The sequence below is a fragment of the Manis javanica genome, chromosome 3 (genome assembly GCF_040802235.1).
Source record: "Manis javanica isolate MJ-LG chromosome 3, MJ_LKY, whole genome shotgun sequence".
NCBI classification, from domain to species: Eukaryota; Metazoa; Chordata; class Mammalia; order Pholidota; family Manidae; genus Manis; species Manis javanica.
The window spans coordinates 56275785-56295791 of NC_133158.1; the positions used below are offsets into that span (position 1 = coordinate 56275785).

Here is a 20007-nt window from a genome sequence, read left to right on the forward strand (position 1 = left end):
CTTTTTAAAGGTATTATTTATATACCAGAAAAATATCTCGAGAGCGGAGACTCATGGCCATGTTATAATCTCAGTGTGAGTCTTGTTCGGGGACAGCAGTGGGGCCAGGGGGATAGGTGGGGTCAGTCCTGTGGGTTTCGGTAGCGTGCGTTTGGGCGAAGTCCCAAACTCGTCTACGCTCTTCAGGGAGGGAGAGTATTGGCCAGGAGCATGAAAATGTCATGATGCGTGAGGCTGTAAGACTGGAGGGTCCATTGAAACTCCCTGATGTATGTTGTGGGATCAGTGGAAAAGGAACCTAGGCGTTTCTCTAGTTGAGCTAAAACTCCTAAGGAGAAAGGGACGTGAACACGCACGATGCCTTCAGATTTTGCTACCTCCTGGAGGGGGGCGATAATTTTGGGAGGCCCTCGGGACCGAGTCTGAGGGGGACTGAAGGGTTCTGGCTCAGTCTGTGGGGGAGTGATGTGGTCTAGCCGTGCCTAGTCGAGCAGGTCCTGAAGTGCAGAAGGGGGGCAAAGAAAATAAAGAAAGATAGAATCGGACCCACGTGTCGCCAGCTAGTAGCCCAGCTGCTTGCCTCTGCCGCTCTAGTTGGGCTTGAACTCATGACTCTGAGGTTAAGAGTCCCATGCTCTACTAACTGAGCTACAGCAGGGCTCCAGTTAATTGCTTATGGAATGCGTAAACAGAATGTTCTTTGTTCTCCATTCCTGCCACATCGGCAAGTGGGGGAAGGGCATATCTAGAAGCAGGGGCGGTGTTTCTACACATCTTCAAGGTCTCCCTATTTTCAGAGTGAGGAGTCTTGGCAAGATATGTTTTTGTGGACAGATAACTTCTAAGGACTGTACCGGTTGTTCTCTAGCTTGTGCTTTCCCATGCTCCTTTCAGACATGGGGGAAGGTGCTTTCCCATTCTCTCTACAAACATGTGAGAAGACAAAGGCGGTCCCTAACAGGGGAGAAACAGGTGATGAGGGCAAAGACGGAGGAGGCCCCTGGGACCTAGTTAAAGGGGGGCTGAAAGGCTCAGGCTTAATCTGTGGGGACGAAGGCAGAGGAGGTGAGATTGGGGAGGAGATGGTGGGGGAGGAAGGGAGAAGGGCTGTTGTAGGAGAAGAAGGGGAGGGGAGTGAACGGGAGGCTTCTGTGGGGACAGTGGCTTTCAGGCTAGGAGAACTTGGGAGGGGGTGGGGGGAGGAGGAGGCGGAAAGCTTCGATATAGGGAATCTCCTTCCATTTTTTCAGGTGCTGGCAGTAGTTAAAAAGATCGTGAGTGATGTTAGGATCATGAGATCCCCCTGCGGGCCATTGGTTGTTATTGTCTAGGGGGTATGTCGGCCAGTCTTGGGAGCAATATTTACGGAGAAGTTTTGGTTTTATATCAGGCATCAGGGAGAGGGTAGCCAGATGCTTAAGCAGGCATTCAAGAGGTGAACTTTCAGGGAGGGATGAGGAGGCTCCCATGGCTAAAGGACAGAGAAGGAGACAAACGGGAAGATGAATGGAGATCCTCGAACTGGAAGCAGACCGCAAGGAGACAAAGGGCGTCCCCGATGATCCTTGGTGGTCTGCGGAAACTCGTATACGAGTCGGGATTTCTTAGGAAGTGTGGGTCGTCACCCAGACTTCCCTAAGAAGGCAGTTTGCCGGAGTCACGAGGTACCTAGTGCTAGGAGTTTTCGGCAGACAGAACAGATTTCGGCGGACGGAGCAGAAGTGGGGGGGAAGGGAGCGTTCTCATCCGCAAAGGAGTCACCTCGTTTATGGCTGTTGGAGGGGGGGGCCTGAGAGTCTGCCGCAGCCATGAAGGCCTGAGGCGGGGATTTATGGCTGTCAGAGGAGGGGCCTGAGGGTCCGCCGCAGCTGTGAAGGCCTGAGGAGGGGAGAGTTCCCTCCTCGTCCCCTAGCGTCAGGGCCTTGCCGGACGATCACGGTCAATGGCACTACGATAGCTCAGAGAAGAATGGCCCACCCCAGGGAAATTTTGCTTAAAAAGTTTCAGCACTGATGGAAGGGACGGTGAATGCTTTTATGACTGTCAGAGGAGGGGCCTGAGGGTCCGCCGCAGCCGTGAAGGCCTGAGACGGGGAGAGTTCCCTCCTCATCCCCGAGCGTCAGGGCCTTGCCGGACGATCACAGTCAATGGCACTGCGATAGCTCGGGGAAGAGTGGCCCACTCCCGGGGGAAAACTTACCTAAAGGCCAGAGAGGAGTGGTGAGTGTGATGAGCCAGCGCCGGAAAAAGAGGACGAGGGCAAGCTGCTGCTGGTGTCGGGGGGAAGACGGGGCCCAGTTGGGGTGTCCTGTCTCCCGGGTTTCGGCACCAATGAAAGGAAAGGAGCAACACAGAGCAGCAATTCACCGGAGAATTCCACTTTATTAGGGAAAGGTGCTGGGTTATATAGGAAGGGGCATGAATTGAGGTGTCACTTCTATGGGGCTGTTGGCTGTTGGCTAGGTGCTGGGATTGGGAGGGGGGCGAGAGGTGACTGGGGGGCAGGTGGCGCCGGCGGGAACTGAGGACCCCGAAGAGAAGCCGGAAGTTTGCCATCTTACTGGTGGGGGGCCCTTCAGTTTTGTCCATTCTAGGTCCTATTTCCATATAAGTTTTAGGAATAGTTTATCTGTTGCTACAAAAAAATCCAGCTGGGATTAAGTGTTTTTGAAGAAATAATGTGTTTTAGTTATGTTTTATAATATTTCAAGCATGTCCTATTCATGCGGCTCCTATTCATGTCATTTTTAAATTTATTATTGTGAAACCGAAGGCATTTGTAGGGTCTTATTTCTTATTTTTCTGTCTTAATATTGTTAGAATTTTTTTCTTCATACCGAAAATATTTAAATTTTCCTATTCATGATATATGGGCCACCATGCCTTTTGATTGGAAGCCTTAGAAATATTTTTTCAATGTAGGGAAGATGTTCTTGGCTGCTTTTTTCTTTTAAATATACTGGTGGTTATTATGTCTATTCTGTTTCTTCTAATTTCTTCTTTAAGAACTTCCATTATTTAAAAGTTGATTTTTAGTTTTCCTTTTTTATCATCTGTCATCATTTTCACCTTATTTTAGTCTTTTTTCATCAGCATTCTGGGGGAGCTTCTTATCATTCTTACTGATTTGATTTCTTGCAGTGTCAGTTTTACTCTCCAGAGTATATTTTGTTTTTCTTTCTTTGCATTCTTTCTTTTCTGAGATAGCTCCATATTCATCTCAACCTGCCTGTTTTTTTTCTTACCTGTTTTCTTTTAATTTTATCTTTTTTCTGTAATTTTCAATATAATGATAAAAATATATTTTCTTAGGTATGTTATTTTTCTTATAGCTTTATATTTTCCTGTAATTTTCAATATAATGCTAAACTATATTTTCTTATATATGTGTGATTTAAGTAAGAGTAACTAAATAAAGGCTACAGATGCTAATTATTTTCATTTAGAGTCCTAAAAGTGGTTTCATTAAGGTTAGCCTTCATTTTGTCCTTAATTTTAAAGAACGCCACAGATGGACAGTAGGTCACTTTGAGGGTTGAGAATTCCTCATGCAAGCAGTGAACTACTAAACTCAATGCTTGTCTCATTTATCCTTCCATCCCTAATAATGGCATTGTAGATACTGAATATATATTTAATTGGTGAATTAATAGATTTTTATTGTACCTTTTGTTGCTGTTACCTGCTGCTTGCTTTTACTATCTTTACTGTTTACAACATTTTAAAAACTTAAAATAGATTATATTCATTTTATTCATTGAGTTGGAAATAATTTCATCAGCCTTTTAAATATGTTCATCTTCTACATTTATTTAGTCTTAGATAGTTATTTAGTTATAAGTCAGAAAGTAATGATTCACACATCAAGCGTCCACATTTGGAACATTATTCCTTGGATATGAGTATAGCATCACTCTGTCTTTAATAATATTTACTTTGGTAAGTGCATTTTGAATACATCAAATATAGTTTGAATGCAAAATATTGTATCTCCTTTTAAAACATGTTCCTAGTCTCATCTTCCAGTCATTAAGTCAGTTCACCTATAAATCTGTTGAATGTGTCCTTGTAACAATTATGATGTCAGTTGTGTTATTCTTGGCTCTGTTCTGTGCTTTCATACTGACAAGGTAAGCAATTTTATGTCATTTACCAAATCCTGTTGGTATTGTTGTGTGCCTGTTTTCATTCTTTAGTTTTTATATCTAATTTTATTGTTTTATTCTTTTTCCTTCTATGTAATTGGATGGCATGAAAATTCATGACTCATTTGCAGGATCTTTTTGGCTGGAGAGATAATTTGCTTGATCAGTCATGTGCTTCCAGAATTCAGGGAGTTTTTCACTGGACTAGATGGTAGTAAATCAAAGTGTTTGACTATGGGCCAAAATTATGATGTTTTTATATGTGTATCTCAACCAGTGAGGGCTTTAGAATCCTGATGTTGAGTGGTTTGTTCTTATGTAATTTCTTGAGCTTTCTTTCGGTTGACTAATTTCTTCCTATCTCTCTTACCTTCTCTCAATACATAACATAGAACTTACCCTTTATAAAAATGTCTTGTTTGATGACTGAGTAATTTTTGTTTTTGTTGGTAATAACAGTTCCGTTCTATTGGGTTGGCTTTTAGTTCTCTGCCCTTTTTCATTTCCTTCCTTTAGCATTTTTACCTTCTCTTTATTGTGTCTTAAGTGTGTTTTCTTTATTCACTGATTTAATTTTTTGCATCATCACACAGCTTTTTCTGTCCTCTTAGCACATAGTTTTTCTGTGTAGATTATCACCATGGGTTTTACTGTAGCTTTGTCTTTTACATTTTGGTGCACCATATTTCTGCTTATATCTCTTCTGCACAAACTGCCCCCCAGTTATAATATAGTAAGGTGTTTTTCATTAAAACCCACCTCTGGACTTTGAGAATGAGCAAAGAAAAAAAACCCCAAAACATAGCAGTTGTTACATGGTCTCACTTTGTCTCCCTTGTTTAGACTTGGAGTTACCTTGGTTATTCAGGACCCTTGCTCAAAGGCACACTTCCCACAGCCTGTAACCCACCAGTGGTGTATTTGTTGTTGTTCTTGGTCCTCTGATACAGACTTGGGGATATTCTAGTGGGAGAAAGAAAGGTGTCTGCTCTTCTTAAATTCTGCTGCTGTCTCACAGATGGAACCTATTAATCACTGCCAGAAAGATTAGGAAAATTTAAAGTTGAATATAATATAAGATGACTTCTGTTTTTGTTTGTTTTTTTCATACTTTTTAATTAACCTGCTTGTTGAAAATCTTGCCTTTTGGCATATATATGGTATTTTATTTTTGAGAGGGAAAGATTTGACTTTGCTAAAACTAAAAATTAGATACCAATATTGAGGCTCATTCATCTTTGTAAAGGGTTTTTAGATTTTTTTCTTAGGCATTTCTATATAGATTTATTCTTGGTCACGTACATGAAATGTATATGTTTTAATAATTAAATATATGATACCTCTTAAAATAGCTTTTGGAAAAGTTTAATGTGTAACAGTATGCTGATAAAAGACGTGTCCTTTGCTTCTGTCACTTTGCAACTTCTGACAACTCAAAAAACATAAATTTTCTTGAAATATATACCAATAATGGATTCTATTATAATAAGTGCGGTTTTTTTTTCAATACTGTCTTAAAGGTTTCTTTTTCTGTGTTCTTCCACTTGTTCTGCCCAGATGACAGAAAATAATTTTTCATTGAAGAAGATAGAAATTAGTGTTTCAGAAGCAGAAAAACGTACTGGAAGAAATGCCATGAACATGCAAGAAACATATACTGCTTACCTCATTGAAACAAGGTGAGTGATGAGAATTAGAAAAAGTTTTATTTGGTAGCTGCTGATGCAAATTCTGTTAACAGAATTGTTTGTAGGTCTTAGGGATTGTTTTTTTTGTTTCTCTTCTTTTTAACAGGTAAAAAAGTGTGTCTTTAATTATGGTACTCTTGGTAGCTATATTCTAATGTAGTACTTGTTTTGGAGGGAGAGGAGAGGTTAGCGGAATATTTGGGGGATCTGGAATGTTACTTGACACACACTTTGGTAGAGTTCTTGGTGTTGGATACAATCCCTGTACAATTTTTGGAAGGGATATCAGGTACTCAGGGGCATGGAAAGTGGACTTGGGTAACTGGAGATGGTTAACAGAGAAATCTAGGAGAGAATAAAATCTAAATTTTTTTAGAAGAGTTAGGAGTTACAGAGAAATTAACAGGAAAAAAAGTTGTCTGAGACTGGAGCTTTATAATCTGGAGTAAAATTGAAAAGGCAAAGTAAATCATGGAGTAAGAAATCAGACTCACCAAAAAAATTGTCTTTTCCCTCATAAAGAATTAGATGATTATGCCTAGAAAACGAGTAGGAAAGATTTAACTTATTTTGCTGGTTATAAGTGTATATAACAAATATATATATAATATAAAGACTATAGCAACTCGTGTTTTTCTTTCTGCAGAGACTGGGCAGAAATTCTCTCATTTAAAATATGTAGAAATGAGGGATGAAAATAAAAATACAACAATCCAAAACTTGTGGGACACTGCAAAAGCAGTTCTCAGAGGGAGATATATAGCAATACAGGGCTACCTCAAGAAATAAGAACTATCCCAAATAAACAGTCCAAACTCACAATTAAACTAGAAAATAAAGGACAAATAAAGGCCAAAGTTAGTTAGTAAAGATCATAGCAGAAATAAATAAAGTAGAGAAGAATAAAACAGTAGAAAAAAATTAACAAAACCAATAGCTGGTTCTTTGAGAAAATAAACATAATAGACAAACTCATAGCCAGACTTATCCAGAAAAAAAGACAGAGTACACACATAAACAAAATCAGAAATGAAAAAGGAATAGTCAAGGGATACCACAGAAATACAAAGAATTATTAGAGAATTCTATGAAAACTTAAATTCCAACAAATTGGTCTGTCTAGAAGAATGGAAAATGCCTAGAAAAACAAAAAACCTTCCAAGGTCGACCCAGGAAGAAACAAAATCTGAACAGACCAGTTACCAGCAATTAAATTGAATTGGTAATCAAAAAACTCCCGAACAACATAAGTCAAGGACCAGCTGGCTTCACAGCTGAATTCTACAAAACAAATTCTGTTTATTTCTATGTTTATTATGTAAATTCTACAAAACTGAGTTCTATGTTTATTTTAAAGAAGAGCTAATACCCATTCTTAAAGTATTACCAAAGTAGAAGAGGAAGGAGTACTTCCAAACTCATTCTGTGAGGCCAGTGTTGCTCTTAATACCAAAACCAGACAAGACACTACAAAAAAGAAAATTTTAGACCAATATCCCTGATGCAAAAATCCGCAACAAAATATTAGCAAACTGGAATAAAAAATACATCAAAAGGATCATCCATCACGACCAAGTGGGATTTATTACAGGGATGCAAGGATGACACTATTTGTATATCAATGTTCAACACCACATTAACAAAAAGAAGGATAAAAGCCACATAACCATCTAAGGGGTTAACATCCAAAATACATAAAGAACTCATATACCTCAACACCCAAAAAACAAATAAACCAATTAAAAAATGGGCAGAGGACCTGAACAGACACTTCTTCAAAGAAGAAATACAGATGGCCAACAGGCACATGAAAAGATGCTCCACATTGCTAATCATCAGGGAAATGCAAATTAAAACCACAGTGAGCTATCACCTCATACAAACCCAGTTAGAATGGCCACTGTCTAAAAGACAAGAAATAACAAGTGTTGATAAGGATGTGGAGAAAGGGGAACCCTCCTACACTGTTGGTGGGCATGCCAGTTGGTGCAGCCATTGTGGAAAGCAGTATGGAGGTTCCTCAAAAAACTAAAAATGGAAATACCATATGACCCAGTAATTCTACTTGTAGGAATTTACCCAAAGGTAACGGAATCCCTGATTTGAAAAGATACATGCACCACTATCCTATGTTTATCACAGCATTATTTACAGTAGCCAAGTTGTGGAAGCAACCAAAGTGTCCATCAATAGATGAGTGGATAAAGAAGATGTAATACATATACACAATGGAATATATTATTCAGCCACTAAAAGAAAAAACCCTGCCATTTGCAGTAACATGGATGGAGCTAGAGGATATTTATGTGGAGAAAGACAAATACTGTATGATTTTGCTTACTATGTAGAATACAAAAACAAAACAATATGAACAAAATAGCAGTAGACTTACAGACACTGAGGGTTAAATTAATAAAGAGGCACATAAATTATCAATCATAATGTAAGTTGGTCATGGTGGTAGTATAGCATGGGGAATATAGCCAATAATTCTGTAACATCTTCCTATGTTAACAGATAGTAACTGCAGTAGTGGGAGTAAGGATTTAATAATAATAAAATAATAGAACTACCAGATCCAGCTGATAAATTGTTATAACCATATTTTAATGTGAATACATTTTTAAGAAAAAAAATTTAAATGCTGCATTCTCATAGGCTTTACCAAAAGTTACCAAGCTTGGCTTAAGGTGAGTGTGTGAATTTTCAGGGCTTCATGGGCTTCACAGAACTGCCTGGATTTCTTAATTAAATCATGTGGAATTCTTTCCACAAGGCAGTTTTATGCAGATAATCTTGGACAATACAAATGTTATTATCCCTTAACTGTAACCAGAAGTTGAACTTTAATCATCTTGCTTACTACCTACTCCTTGGATACCAGTAAAAAGCCTCTTTAGCAATTGCTTATAGGGTTATAATTTAGTAAGCTAAGATTGAGTAAGACTAAAGTCACTGGTTTTTAATTTCTCCAGAGATGTTGTTTTCCTATTCATAGAATTTGAACCCTTTAAAAAGAGATAAAAATATGCCTCTCAGAATAGATAAGAATGTCTTGATAGCTTGGGAGGCAGTACAATGTCATTACTTGATTTTCCTGATCTGTGAAACAGGGCTAATGATACTATCTACTTTATGTGAGGGTTAAATTAAATCTTGCATGTAAAACCAGTTATTAAATACTTGTTGAATGATTGGCAAATGGGGTAGTTTTGGGGTCCAGCGCATGTCTTCTCTGTGCTTTTAGTTCATTTGCAATAACTAGACTCTGCTGTGAATGATCTTAAAACACTTAAGCAGGTCTTCTAACAGTACTGCTCATAGGCTGTATTTTCCTACTTAATATTAGCAAGATGTGAGTACTTTTGTTAATGATTTTGATAATTTGGAACTTGATAATAACTCAGATAGTTTTTAAGCTGAAGTTTGAGAATCTGAATTGAAGTAACATTAAGTCATAGCTAATGTTTAGGACAACTCTTTAAAATGAATTATGATATGATTTAGTAAACCTCTATTTTTGTCATGGGAGCCATTTGTGCCATTTGAATTCATGTTTTATTTCCTTTTAATTGATAGGCAATGAATAAATTTAGTGGCAGACTTTTCTTAAATATATAAATAATAAAAACACTGGACGTCTGTTATGGTAGCTTGGCATAATGTATATTCTTTCTCAAGAGTACTATATTCCAAGACTCATTTAGCTTCTATTTTTTTATTTTAACATACCATTTTACATTGTGGTGATATGTGCATTTCTTGGAGACCCTGTTAGTTATTGTCAAGCTAACAATTAGAAAATAGGAAGGTCCTGGTAATGTTTAGAAGACTGCTGCTTTCTTAATTGCTAGCAGAATTCTCAAGTAGCCAAAATAATTTCAAATACCCTTTATATGATTTTACCCTAACTTCCTTCCCCCCAGCTGTAAGTTGAACTTTTATATGGATGAGACATGGCTTGCCTGCAACTCTTTATATTAAAAGTTAGATTGGAAATGAATTTTTACATCCCTTCTCCCCCACCCTTTTAGCGTTAATTAACATTTTGCTTTTGTGATATTTCCTAGTTCTTTGATGCATTGGCTTCCTTTTTAAACTAATTGAGATTATTTCAGTGTCTTGGTCTTTAGCATGAATGCTGTTCTCTCACTGTGGCAGAAGTACAATTAGAAATACAACTTATTTAATGAACACTAGCTAAGCCAGATTTTACTGTATTGTAAAATCTATTATACATTAACAGAATTATTATACGTTGAAGTTTTTAGAATATTCCTAAAATTACTATTTTTCTCGAGATCAAATAAGTTTCCTTTAACAGAAGGAAAGGGATTAGGAGTGAGGGCTTAGGAATAGATGGATTTGAATGCTCTCTTCCCAGATCTTCTGACTGTCAAAGCATATACTGTGTAGCTGCTTCCTCATCTATAAAATGGGGACAGTAATCCATGCCTCACGTGGTGATTATAAGGATTAAGTAAGGTAATACATGAAAGATAATAAATGAGAAGTGCCTAGTGCATAAGCACTCAGTAAATGGGATTGTAAATTTTAATGGAGCTTGTATGTATGTATTTATATTTAAACAAAATAATAGAAATCTTACTCTGTTCCTTTTCAGATCAGTTGAACACATTGATGGTCAGAGTCTCCTAACAGACTCACTGTGGAGGCGGTATAGTGAATTTGAGTTGTTGAGAAACTACCTTTTAGTTTACTATCCACATATTGTTGTGCCACCCCTCCCAGAAAAAAGGGTAAGAAATGAAATAGCAGTATAGTTCAGAAGTATTTTGCATTGAGACTATTCTTCATGGTGGTTTTGTTTACCTAGGCAGAATTTGTTTGGCATAAACTCTCTGCTGACAACATGGACCCGGATTTTGTGGAAAGACGAAGGATTGGTTTAGAAAACTTTCTCTTGAGAGTTGCTTCACATCCCATTCTTTGTAGAGACAAAATCTTCTGTTTGTTTTTAACACAGGTATTTTTCTTTTATTTGGTCACCTTAAAAAATTCATTTGACCTCGGATTTTTTTTCTTTTAAACTACAGAATGCTTATCCTTAAGGTTCTTTTTGGAGCAGCTTTGGTAATTTTGTATATACATTTCATTTTTAAAAAAGTAAATTTCAAAACTATTGGATTGTATTATTATTTCAGCTAACATTTTTATACTTAAAGATACTAAAGATTGTTTTTGCTATCACTTGTCAAGTGGTATCAAAGTTAGTCTTTGGTTTTTGAAATACAGATCTGTAAAATCTTAGGACCATCTTTTGGTAATCTTTTGGAATGTGGATTGTGTGTTTAATTTTGAGGTGAAAAGATTTCTTTTTAAATTTTTTCCTCCCATCTCTGAAAAACAACAGAATGATAAGTATTAAGTTTATTTAATTTGGAATATTCCTTACGGGTTATTTTATTTTGTAATGATTTCTAAAATTAATTTTTAGGAGGGTAACTGGAAGGAGACTGTGAATGAAACTGGGTTTCAGCTGAAGGTAAGGATATTTATGTGAAATAAATTGTCAGCTGCCTTTATAATTCCTAGCACAATGCCATGCACTTAGTGGGTACTTGGTATTTATTGAATGACTGAATTTTGGGAGTAGGCTCTGCTAATACCATTGGTAAGGTTTTCAAAGAAAAATTGCAAATTTACTTTTGATTTGTGTAATTTTAGATGCTAATAAGACTGTAATGGGCATATTTATGAATTTAATTCTGTGGGAGGGAACATTTTGAAGGATTTAGATAAAAGCTGTAGATTTTTCCCGCAGTGTACTCATACTTGGCACCTTTTTTTCCCTTCTCTCTGTCCTTACCACTGCCACTTGCAACAGTGCCCCTCTATCCCCCAATTGCTCATTCTTTATCAGATATGAAAACACTTCTGAAGAACTGAGCTTGGGTTTTCAATCTTAGCAGACTAAAAGATGTGCCGTTGGTCATGCTGTTTCTGTGTACTGGGGTGTGCTGGCCAGTTTTGAATTAGCATCTCTAAGTGATAATAGACTTATTTGGGTTTTGTACACCTTTTCAGGTAGAGTCATATTTAGGTTTGGGAATGAAATTGTTATCTAACAATTGAAGAGTATAGTTAGTAGTGGTGAGATGGCCACACTGATTCCACTCTGCTCTTCCTATAGTCCCCAAAAGTAATAAGACACAGGTTGTTGAAATACTTAAAGTTTTCATCTCCGTAAACTGAATAGGTAAACTGAATAGGTAAGTAGAAAAATATAACATAAATTGATACATAACATGTAAATTGATAAATGGTTCACATACAGTAACAAGTTTAGTAGGTACAGAAAATGAGCAAAATGTCTTTACAGTAATTTTGAAAATACTCCCTAGAGATTTATGCATCCGTATATTGATATTTAAATTTAGCACAAGAAAACTAGGAAGAGAAAAATTTGCTCCTGCATTGAAAATATAAGTATCTAATTCTGTCATAAACTGATTCTAATTCATAAATACTTTGTTGGAGATTGCATGAAAAAAATTAGAATTTTCATGGCTATAATTCATTCTTTATGGCACTCAAGTGTACTAGAATTTTAATTTAGAGATGGATTTGGAGTAGCTCAGAGCTTTAGAAAATGATTCAAACTTTGGTGGGGTTTTCTGAGAACTAGCTTAAGATAGCTAATTTTAAGGAAAAGAGAAAATGAAAATATAATTGTTTTGATATCTCTTTATATAATAGAAAAATTTTTAATTTTTAGTCATTGATTTAGTCATTAGTTTACTAGCTAATTATTAGTTGTTTGTCCTTGAACCCCATTTTTGGCCTTAACTTTGATGACCTTGAGAAAACTCCTGAGTTTCTCCATGCATGTACATTCTGCTATTTGCAGTGCTTCAAATTTTGTGTGTAGGTACTATTTCTGTATTTAGGGGGAGTGTGGCATGCTTGGGTAGCCTTGTGGTAAAATGTGTTCCACTTTCTTAGAGTCTTTGAAAGTTAGTACTTAGCATACAATACTAATAATTTGAAAAGTCAGACTTCCGATGAAGTGTACCACAAATAAAGTATGGAGAGAATTTGGAAACCCGTGTCTATTGCTGTATTCCTTACTCTGTTGTGACTGTCTCTTGTTTTAAGTCCTTTCTTTCATCAAGAGTAAAAGATCTTTTTGGGCCACCTCATGTACACATGTACGTGCATGCATACATAAAAACATGTATGTGAGATTGTCTACATGTATATGTGTTACCATCCCCTCTTCCCTTTTGGTTATTATGTAATTAATGTATGTAAAAATGTTTGGTAAAGAAAGTGTTAGAAACTGTACTTCTGTGAAAATGAGGTTGTTTTGAATCATACCAAATATTTGTATTTTTTAAGAGTGTGTGAACTTGGCTTTCAGATTGTCATTCTGAAATTGGAAAATCAGCTTACTTTAATTTCCTATTTTTCAGACATATTTAATCTGTAGTTTTTGCCTATTAGATTAATATTTTCTTAAATTTTTAGGGTACTAATTATGCCTAGCAAGTAATTGTAAAATTTAATTTCTCTTTATCAGTGCTCTATTTAACACAGACATGGGCAACAGCTCTTTTCATCACTGCTGTCCTTTGGAATTCCTACTTTTTTCTTAAATATTTATATAAAACTCATAATCAGTTCACTGAAAAGACAGCAAAGAGTTTATCTAGAGTAATGAACATATAAACTAGTTATTTAGTATAAAGTAGTATTGTTTTAACTCAGTTAACTGAGAAAGTTACTTACATGGAAGTAAATGCTATCTATATATCAAAACCCTAAATGAGTGTAGGTTCATTCAGAAGAGTCCAGCACCCTGTCTGTGGCATAGAGTAGGGATGCCAGAGTCATGGTCTGGCCCCTTAGGATCCCTGCCAATCTGTGTATCGCACAGAATCTCAGAGCCAATGTGGAGATTCCAAATGTTGGCTGCCTACAGAGTATGTCAGATGCTCTTCCAGGAGCTGGAAACATTCTAAACTCCATGTTCTTATGTAGCTTGTAGGTTAGTAGTTAGAGACTTATTAAATAAATAAGATAATTTAAAATAGTTTTAAATCGTCATTGTTAAAAGGTATAACAACAGGGATTTTTTCCACCAGGGATTATTTTGATCTAGGTGACCATAAAACGTATTGTCCATGGGGACACTTTTGAAAGTAAAAAGGAGCTCTATTAACGTTTAGACTAGAACAGCAGGCACAAAACAAGAGTGTCCTGGGCAAACTGGGTCACATGGCTAAAGAGAGCATTTATGCTGAGATCTAAGTAATAAGAAACCTGCACTGGAGTCAATTTAGGGGCCAAGGAAGAGGAATGCTAGAGAGGCCCAAGCTGGGTAGTAGTTTACTAGGCAAGAGTTGGGGGAAGATAAGTATCCAAAATGAAAGAATAGAGGAGAGAGAAGGTTCAGGACAAGGAAAGTAAAAAATGTAATATGAATTGGAAAGAGAGGAAGGAGGTGGGGATTTAGGGAGAACAAAAGGGCAGTGAGTCAAGGTATAGAGAGTGGTCAGGGCTTTTTTTCATTCAACCATTCCTTACTGCGTGTTTATCTTATACCAGGCATTGTGAAACACTCGGGCTGTGGCAATGAACAGAGCAGATTACAGTCTTTTGTGGCAGCCGTTGAGAAACTCCAGGGGGCACCATTCATGCTTTTTTATGGCTCTTACATTCTAGTGGACAGTGAAGAAACTCATAAACAACTGAGATGATTTCAGATAGTGCTGTTTTAAAGGAGATAAAATAGGATGTATGAAACAGTGATGGACTAGGGGGTTTCTTTAGGTTATTAAATGGGGAATCTGATAAGGTAGATGGTAACCTGTCAGATTTGGAACAGTCCAGGTAGGTTCTTTGAGATCTAGCTTTGGTTTCTGGTTTGGTGACATTTTCAGCAACTTCTCTCTATGGAATCCTGTGAAATGATGAACATACTGAGTTGGCTGATGTGGTGGACCTAACCTGACAGAGTTACCTGGTAAGCAAAGGTTAGGAAGGTGACAGTTTACATTTTATATGACTTCTGAATTGATAAATTGTTGATACTAAAAGTAAAAAATAAATTGATGCCATGAAGAAGTGTAAGATTGAAGAGAAGGTACAAGGGAAAATTTCTTTACTTACGGTTTTTATGTAATCTCATCCTAAAGAATCACATTTGCATGTGAGTATAAAGTCATTAACACTTTGGTGTTTAGTGATCTTAATTAACTTAAAAAACATAAGGGAGTAAATATGTACCTTAAATTCATAGGATCTTTTATTTTGTAAGGACTTCCACATGCATTAGCTGAGTTGCCCCTGAAATATAAGAATGGTCAAGAATTGGTGAAATACTGATTTTAGGAATAAGAAAGTCTGAACAGCAGTGATAAATTAAGCTTCCTTAAGATATTCTTGATAGCTCTTTGAATTTCTGTTTATCTCAAGTTCTAGGAGCTCATTTTGTGGAGTAGGGTGTTGGTTACGTTTTTAAAATTTTCCTTAGCCAAGTAATCTAGGGAGCCATAGTATTTTTGTTTTGTTTGTTTTTTATTAATTTGAGAGTATTTGTAATTACGGGTTGGAAGTTGGAATAAGTAACATTTTCAAGCTGATTGGGAATTTCAAAGCACATTAAAAAATTGATCACTGACTGAGCTACCTTTTATGGATCCTACAGTTTCTGTGCTTGGTTAAAAGTAATTAGGTGTTTTTATTTTATTTTTTGTTTTAAATGGGAATTTAGGGTGGGATTTGGATATATTACATATAAATTCCATACAAAGAAATTGTTTTTAGTGCTGATCCCTCTATCCCTCCATCCCTCCTTTGGAGAGCAATTATCTAGAAGTGAAGATAGTTAAAAAATTGTGTTGTCTTTAGCATTTTCTGCCAGCTAGAGAGTAATTTGATGTCATTTTGCTTGTTTTACTTCAGTACAGTATTACGGTACTAAGGCATCTCCGTCTTTCTTTTCTAAAATAGTCATATCAAAGTGAGAAAAACCAACGTGTGTTTGGCATGGTTTCCATCTGAGAACTGCTCTCAGTAACACAGAGGCTTCAAAGCAATAGTTTTTTTTAGTGTATCATTGCTTTTCTTGATTTAGAGAAAAGATAAACTACTTGTTCACATGACCTATTCTGAGTTGTGATAATGTAGAGCTGTATACCTGTTAGTGTGTTGGTGTTTATAGTTGTTTTACTTGAGTATCATTGAATGCCATGGATTCAGTTTAATTTATAAGATTACTTTTGTGATGTTTTAAAAAATAACTGCTAAGCTGTTTTTTTAGGTATGTTTAATCTGTTTGACATTAATGATATAAAGAAACTATAAAATTAGCATCTTAATTCTAAGGGGGAAGTAAAACTGTTTGGATTTATGCCCTGAAATGTAATTGTATTAAGTGAACAAATTATTTTTTCCAGGCAGACTCCAGGTTAAAAGCGCTTAATGCAACATTCAGAGTGAAAAACCCAGACAAGTAAGGTTTTGTTTTAATAACAGTTACAGTGTTGTTTTGAATGATGCCTATCAGTCTATTTAATTTTTCATTTCTGAATGTATGCACTTTATCTGGTAAATACTTTAAATAGTAATTCACCTTTGGTGAAGTCCTTTTGTAATCTAAAATAATTTTGAAATTTAGTAACAGTTGGGTTTAAGGTTGCAAGTAACTGAAGTTTTAGAAAATTAAACCACTGCTTTTTTCTTGACAGATTTATTAAATGGTGAAGTTATCAGAAAAATGAGAAAAAGTTATTTTAATTTCATATTAGTTTTTCTTACATGACTTTGCTTGCCAAGCATGTATAAAGCTCAAGATACGATTATATACTATACATTTTTAGTAATAAACTATTTGTATAGGCAGAAAACTTGATAAATGCATTGTAGTATAATAATTTCAAGGAGATATATTTCTGTGATAGTTACTTGACTTCATTAATGTCAGTTTGGTGTTTGAGAGAGCTTTTCTATTTCAGAGGAAGCCAGTGTATTCCGAAGTAAGTTTCCTTAGGTAGGACCTAGGCATTTCTTAAGATTTTGGTTTTGTCGTTCTCTGAATTTGGTTAGATAACTCAGGCTCTTTGTTATAGGGACCTTTACTTGGACTTTGGTTCAGCTAATTTTTTCAATTAGAAAAATGAGCCCAGGCAGATGAGGCTTTTCCATTTTTGGCTACCAAGTTTATGAGTTCTTTTAGAATTTCTCTAGTTAGGCATTCAGCGTTAATTTCTACATGGTGTAAATGCCTGCTAAAGGCCAAGTCTGTATAGTCTGATAACCTGTTATGCTTGACTTTATAAACCATAACACATTAACATAATGCCTCTGGTTTTTCATATACATTTTGACTATAAAATATAAATAAGTATTTTAAAGTTTTGGTGATTAGAAAATTTTGATGGCAACCATTGAGGCTTTTTTTTTTAAATAGACTTAATTCTTCAGAGCAGTTTTAGGTTCACAGCAAAATTAATGGAAAGTTCAGAGTTCCCATATGTCCTCTAACCAACATTCACACCTCTACACCTCCTGTCACTGTCAACATTCCCCACCAGAGTGGTACGTTTGCTAGAATTGATAATCCTACATTGATACATCATTATCACCCAGTCCATACTTTACATTAAGATTCACTCTTGGTGTTGTATATTATATGGATTTTGACAAATGTAGGGTGATATGTGTCTATGATTATAGTATCACACAAAGTATTTTCAATGTCCTAAAAATTCTCTGTGCTCTGCCCGTTTATCCCTCCCTCCCAGCCCCTGGCAACCACTAACTTTTTTACTGTCTCCATAGTTTTGCCTTTTCCAGAGAGGGTCATTTCATACAGTAGGCAGCCATTTCAGGTTGGCTGCTTTCACTGAGTAATATGCATTTCACATTTCACAGAGGTTTTTATAAGGTTTATAATGACATACATGGTATATAGGAGATGTCCTCTAGATTAAGAACTAAAATTTTAAGTCGCCCTCCCAAAAAAACTTTGGAAAACCTAATAAGCTAAGGTTATGATAGTGAATGTACATTCATTAGAGGAGCATGTAGATGAGATTATTTTTTATTAATATTTTGTCAAATGAATGTTTTCAGTTTAATGAAAAATATTTGTTAGATTTTGTTTTCCCTTCTATGACCTAACTGGGTTTTCTTGCTAAATTTATTTAATATCTATTTTACATAGATACTTTTTGATGCGAGGTGACCAGTGACATAACTAAGGCAATGTTGTGCTCCTGTTCTTGTTAAAGTATATAGTTAACCTATGATTAGTAATAGAATGTGTTTGCCTTAAGTTCTAGATAAGAGAATTGTCTACATCTTTCATTTTTGTAACAGATTCTTCATGTACAGAATCTGTGTTCTAGGTCTAGCTGGCCCAATAATTATTATTCATACCATTTCTAAAATAGTTTACATCACAAAAATACTTTTATTCTATCCTTTTTTAAAATCTAGAAAATAGACTTACAGAGGGATTACCAAAATGATACTTGCTTCATGCATATTTATATTTATTTCTTCAGTCTAGAGTGTTAAGAGCAGTGAGGGTTGAATCTTCTACTTTTATGTGGCAATATTTAGATAGTACTTGGACAATATTTAAGTGGTAGACAGAGTGACTAGTAAATGAATGGGGTTGAAAAGAGGGGAAGGAAATGTAGATGGCACCCAGGTTTCATTCTGTAGAGTGCTAGGGAATACTGGGTAGACAGATTTTGGGGGGACAGGGAAAGATAAGTTGAACTTTGGATATGTAAGCAAGTACAAATTTTAAGAAAAGAGATTGGGCTAGAGGTGGAAATTTGGAATTCAGCAGAATGTAGATCATAATTGCGAAGCTTTGTAATGACAAATTACATAGAGTGTACTGATTATAAGATGGCTGAGGACCTAGGACTTAACTGTGAAGAATGCCAATACTATAAGGGTGTTTTCCAAAGTGTAATCCAAGAATTACCAGTATCTGAATCTTACGGGTTGAGCTTGTTACACATTCAGATTCCTGAGTCCCACTTAGGACCTGTGTATACATGTGTGGTGATCATTCACACCTTCTCTTAATGAGAGTCTCTCAGTAGTATTTTTAACAAACACTTTAGGGGTTCTTTGTACATTAAAGTTAGAGGTATAAGAGATGGTTGAAGGAAGTGAATACTGCAAAAGAGACTTTAGGAATATCCAGAGTAAAAGGAAAATCATGAGAAAATAATACTGATTTCAAGGGAACAAAGTTTAGAGGAGGGTGTGAGGTCAGCAGCATTGCTGGAAGGATCAAGTAAGATGAGGACTAAATTATATCATTGAATTTGAGCAACATGAAAACAGTTGATGACTTTGTCAGGAACGTTTCTCCACTATGGTGTTGGAGGCAAAACTAGGTTGTAGTGGGCTGCGCGGTGAATGGGAAGAAGTGGTTGTTGCTAGAGAGATAATGCTTTGTGAAGTAAGGCCATGAAAGGGGTGGATATTGAGTGTGTTAACTGTTGGGTATCTTGTTGGGTATGAATGTGTGTGTATTTTACTCTAGGAGACACCCGAGTTAATTTTACTCTAGGAGACACCTGATATGCTGCTATGAGAGAGGAAGTTAAGAGAATAGGAATGTGGGATGTAGGTAGAATAGAATCTAGAGTAATTGAAGGGGAATAGTTTACTAGAGGGAAGGAAAAAATAGTAGAAGTAGATATGGTAAAGCTGCTAAGTTTCCTGGCAGGAAGTGGAGGTGGAGGTAATTCCTATCCGACATTTGCATTTAATCTGCAGATTTTGCTTGGAGAGAGACAGGTGGTGGTGTCAGAAGTTTCAGGTCTTATGGAGAATGACAGTTACTGGATTGGAAAGCAAAGATTACTGAGTAGCATTAAGATTGAGGTTAGAGACCATGAGTTTATGGTTATACCATGACTTTTTAGCACCATAAATTTTTTACTGGTTTTTGTTTTTAAGTAACTTTTCATGCCAATAAATTTTATCTCTATCTCAGTCTCACAGTTTAAATTACGAATCATGACATCTTTTCTTGGCTTTAAAAATATTGAAAGAAAGGAATGGCTATTTTATTTTAGAATTTTAAAAATAAAATTAAATAGAATCACTTTCTCAGGAACTATTTTGCCTTTCAGTTTTGACTTGTTTTATGAGAAAAATGATTTTTTGTTTCC

General features: G+C 36.1%; 1 protein-coding gene across 3 annotated transcripts in view; it reads left to right on the plus strand.

Moving 5' to 3' along the window:
* Positions 1 to 20007, plus strand: part of SNX4 (sorting nexin 4) — a 59046-nt gene that overhangs the window by 7082 nt on the left and 31957 nt on the right. For all 3 annotated transcript variants that reach the window (XM_073231486.1, XM_073231487.1, XM_073231488.1), the window contains 5 exons: positions 5703 to 5824; positions 10458 to 10593; positions 10671 to 10820; positions 11292 to 11339; positions 16258 to 16313. In XM_073231486.1, coding sequence (XP_073087587.1) covers positions 5703 to 5824; positions 10458 to 10593; positions 10671 to 10820; positions 11292 to 11339; positions 16258 to 16313 — 512 coding nt within the window. The remainder of the gene's footprint in view (positions 1 to 5702; positions 5825 to 10457; positions 10594 to 10670; positions 10821 to 11291; positions 11340 to 16257; positions 16314 to 20007) is intronic.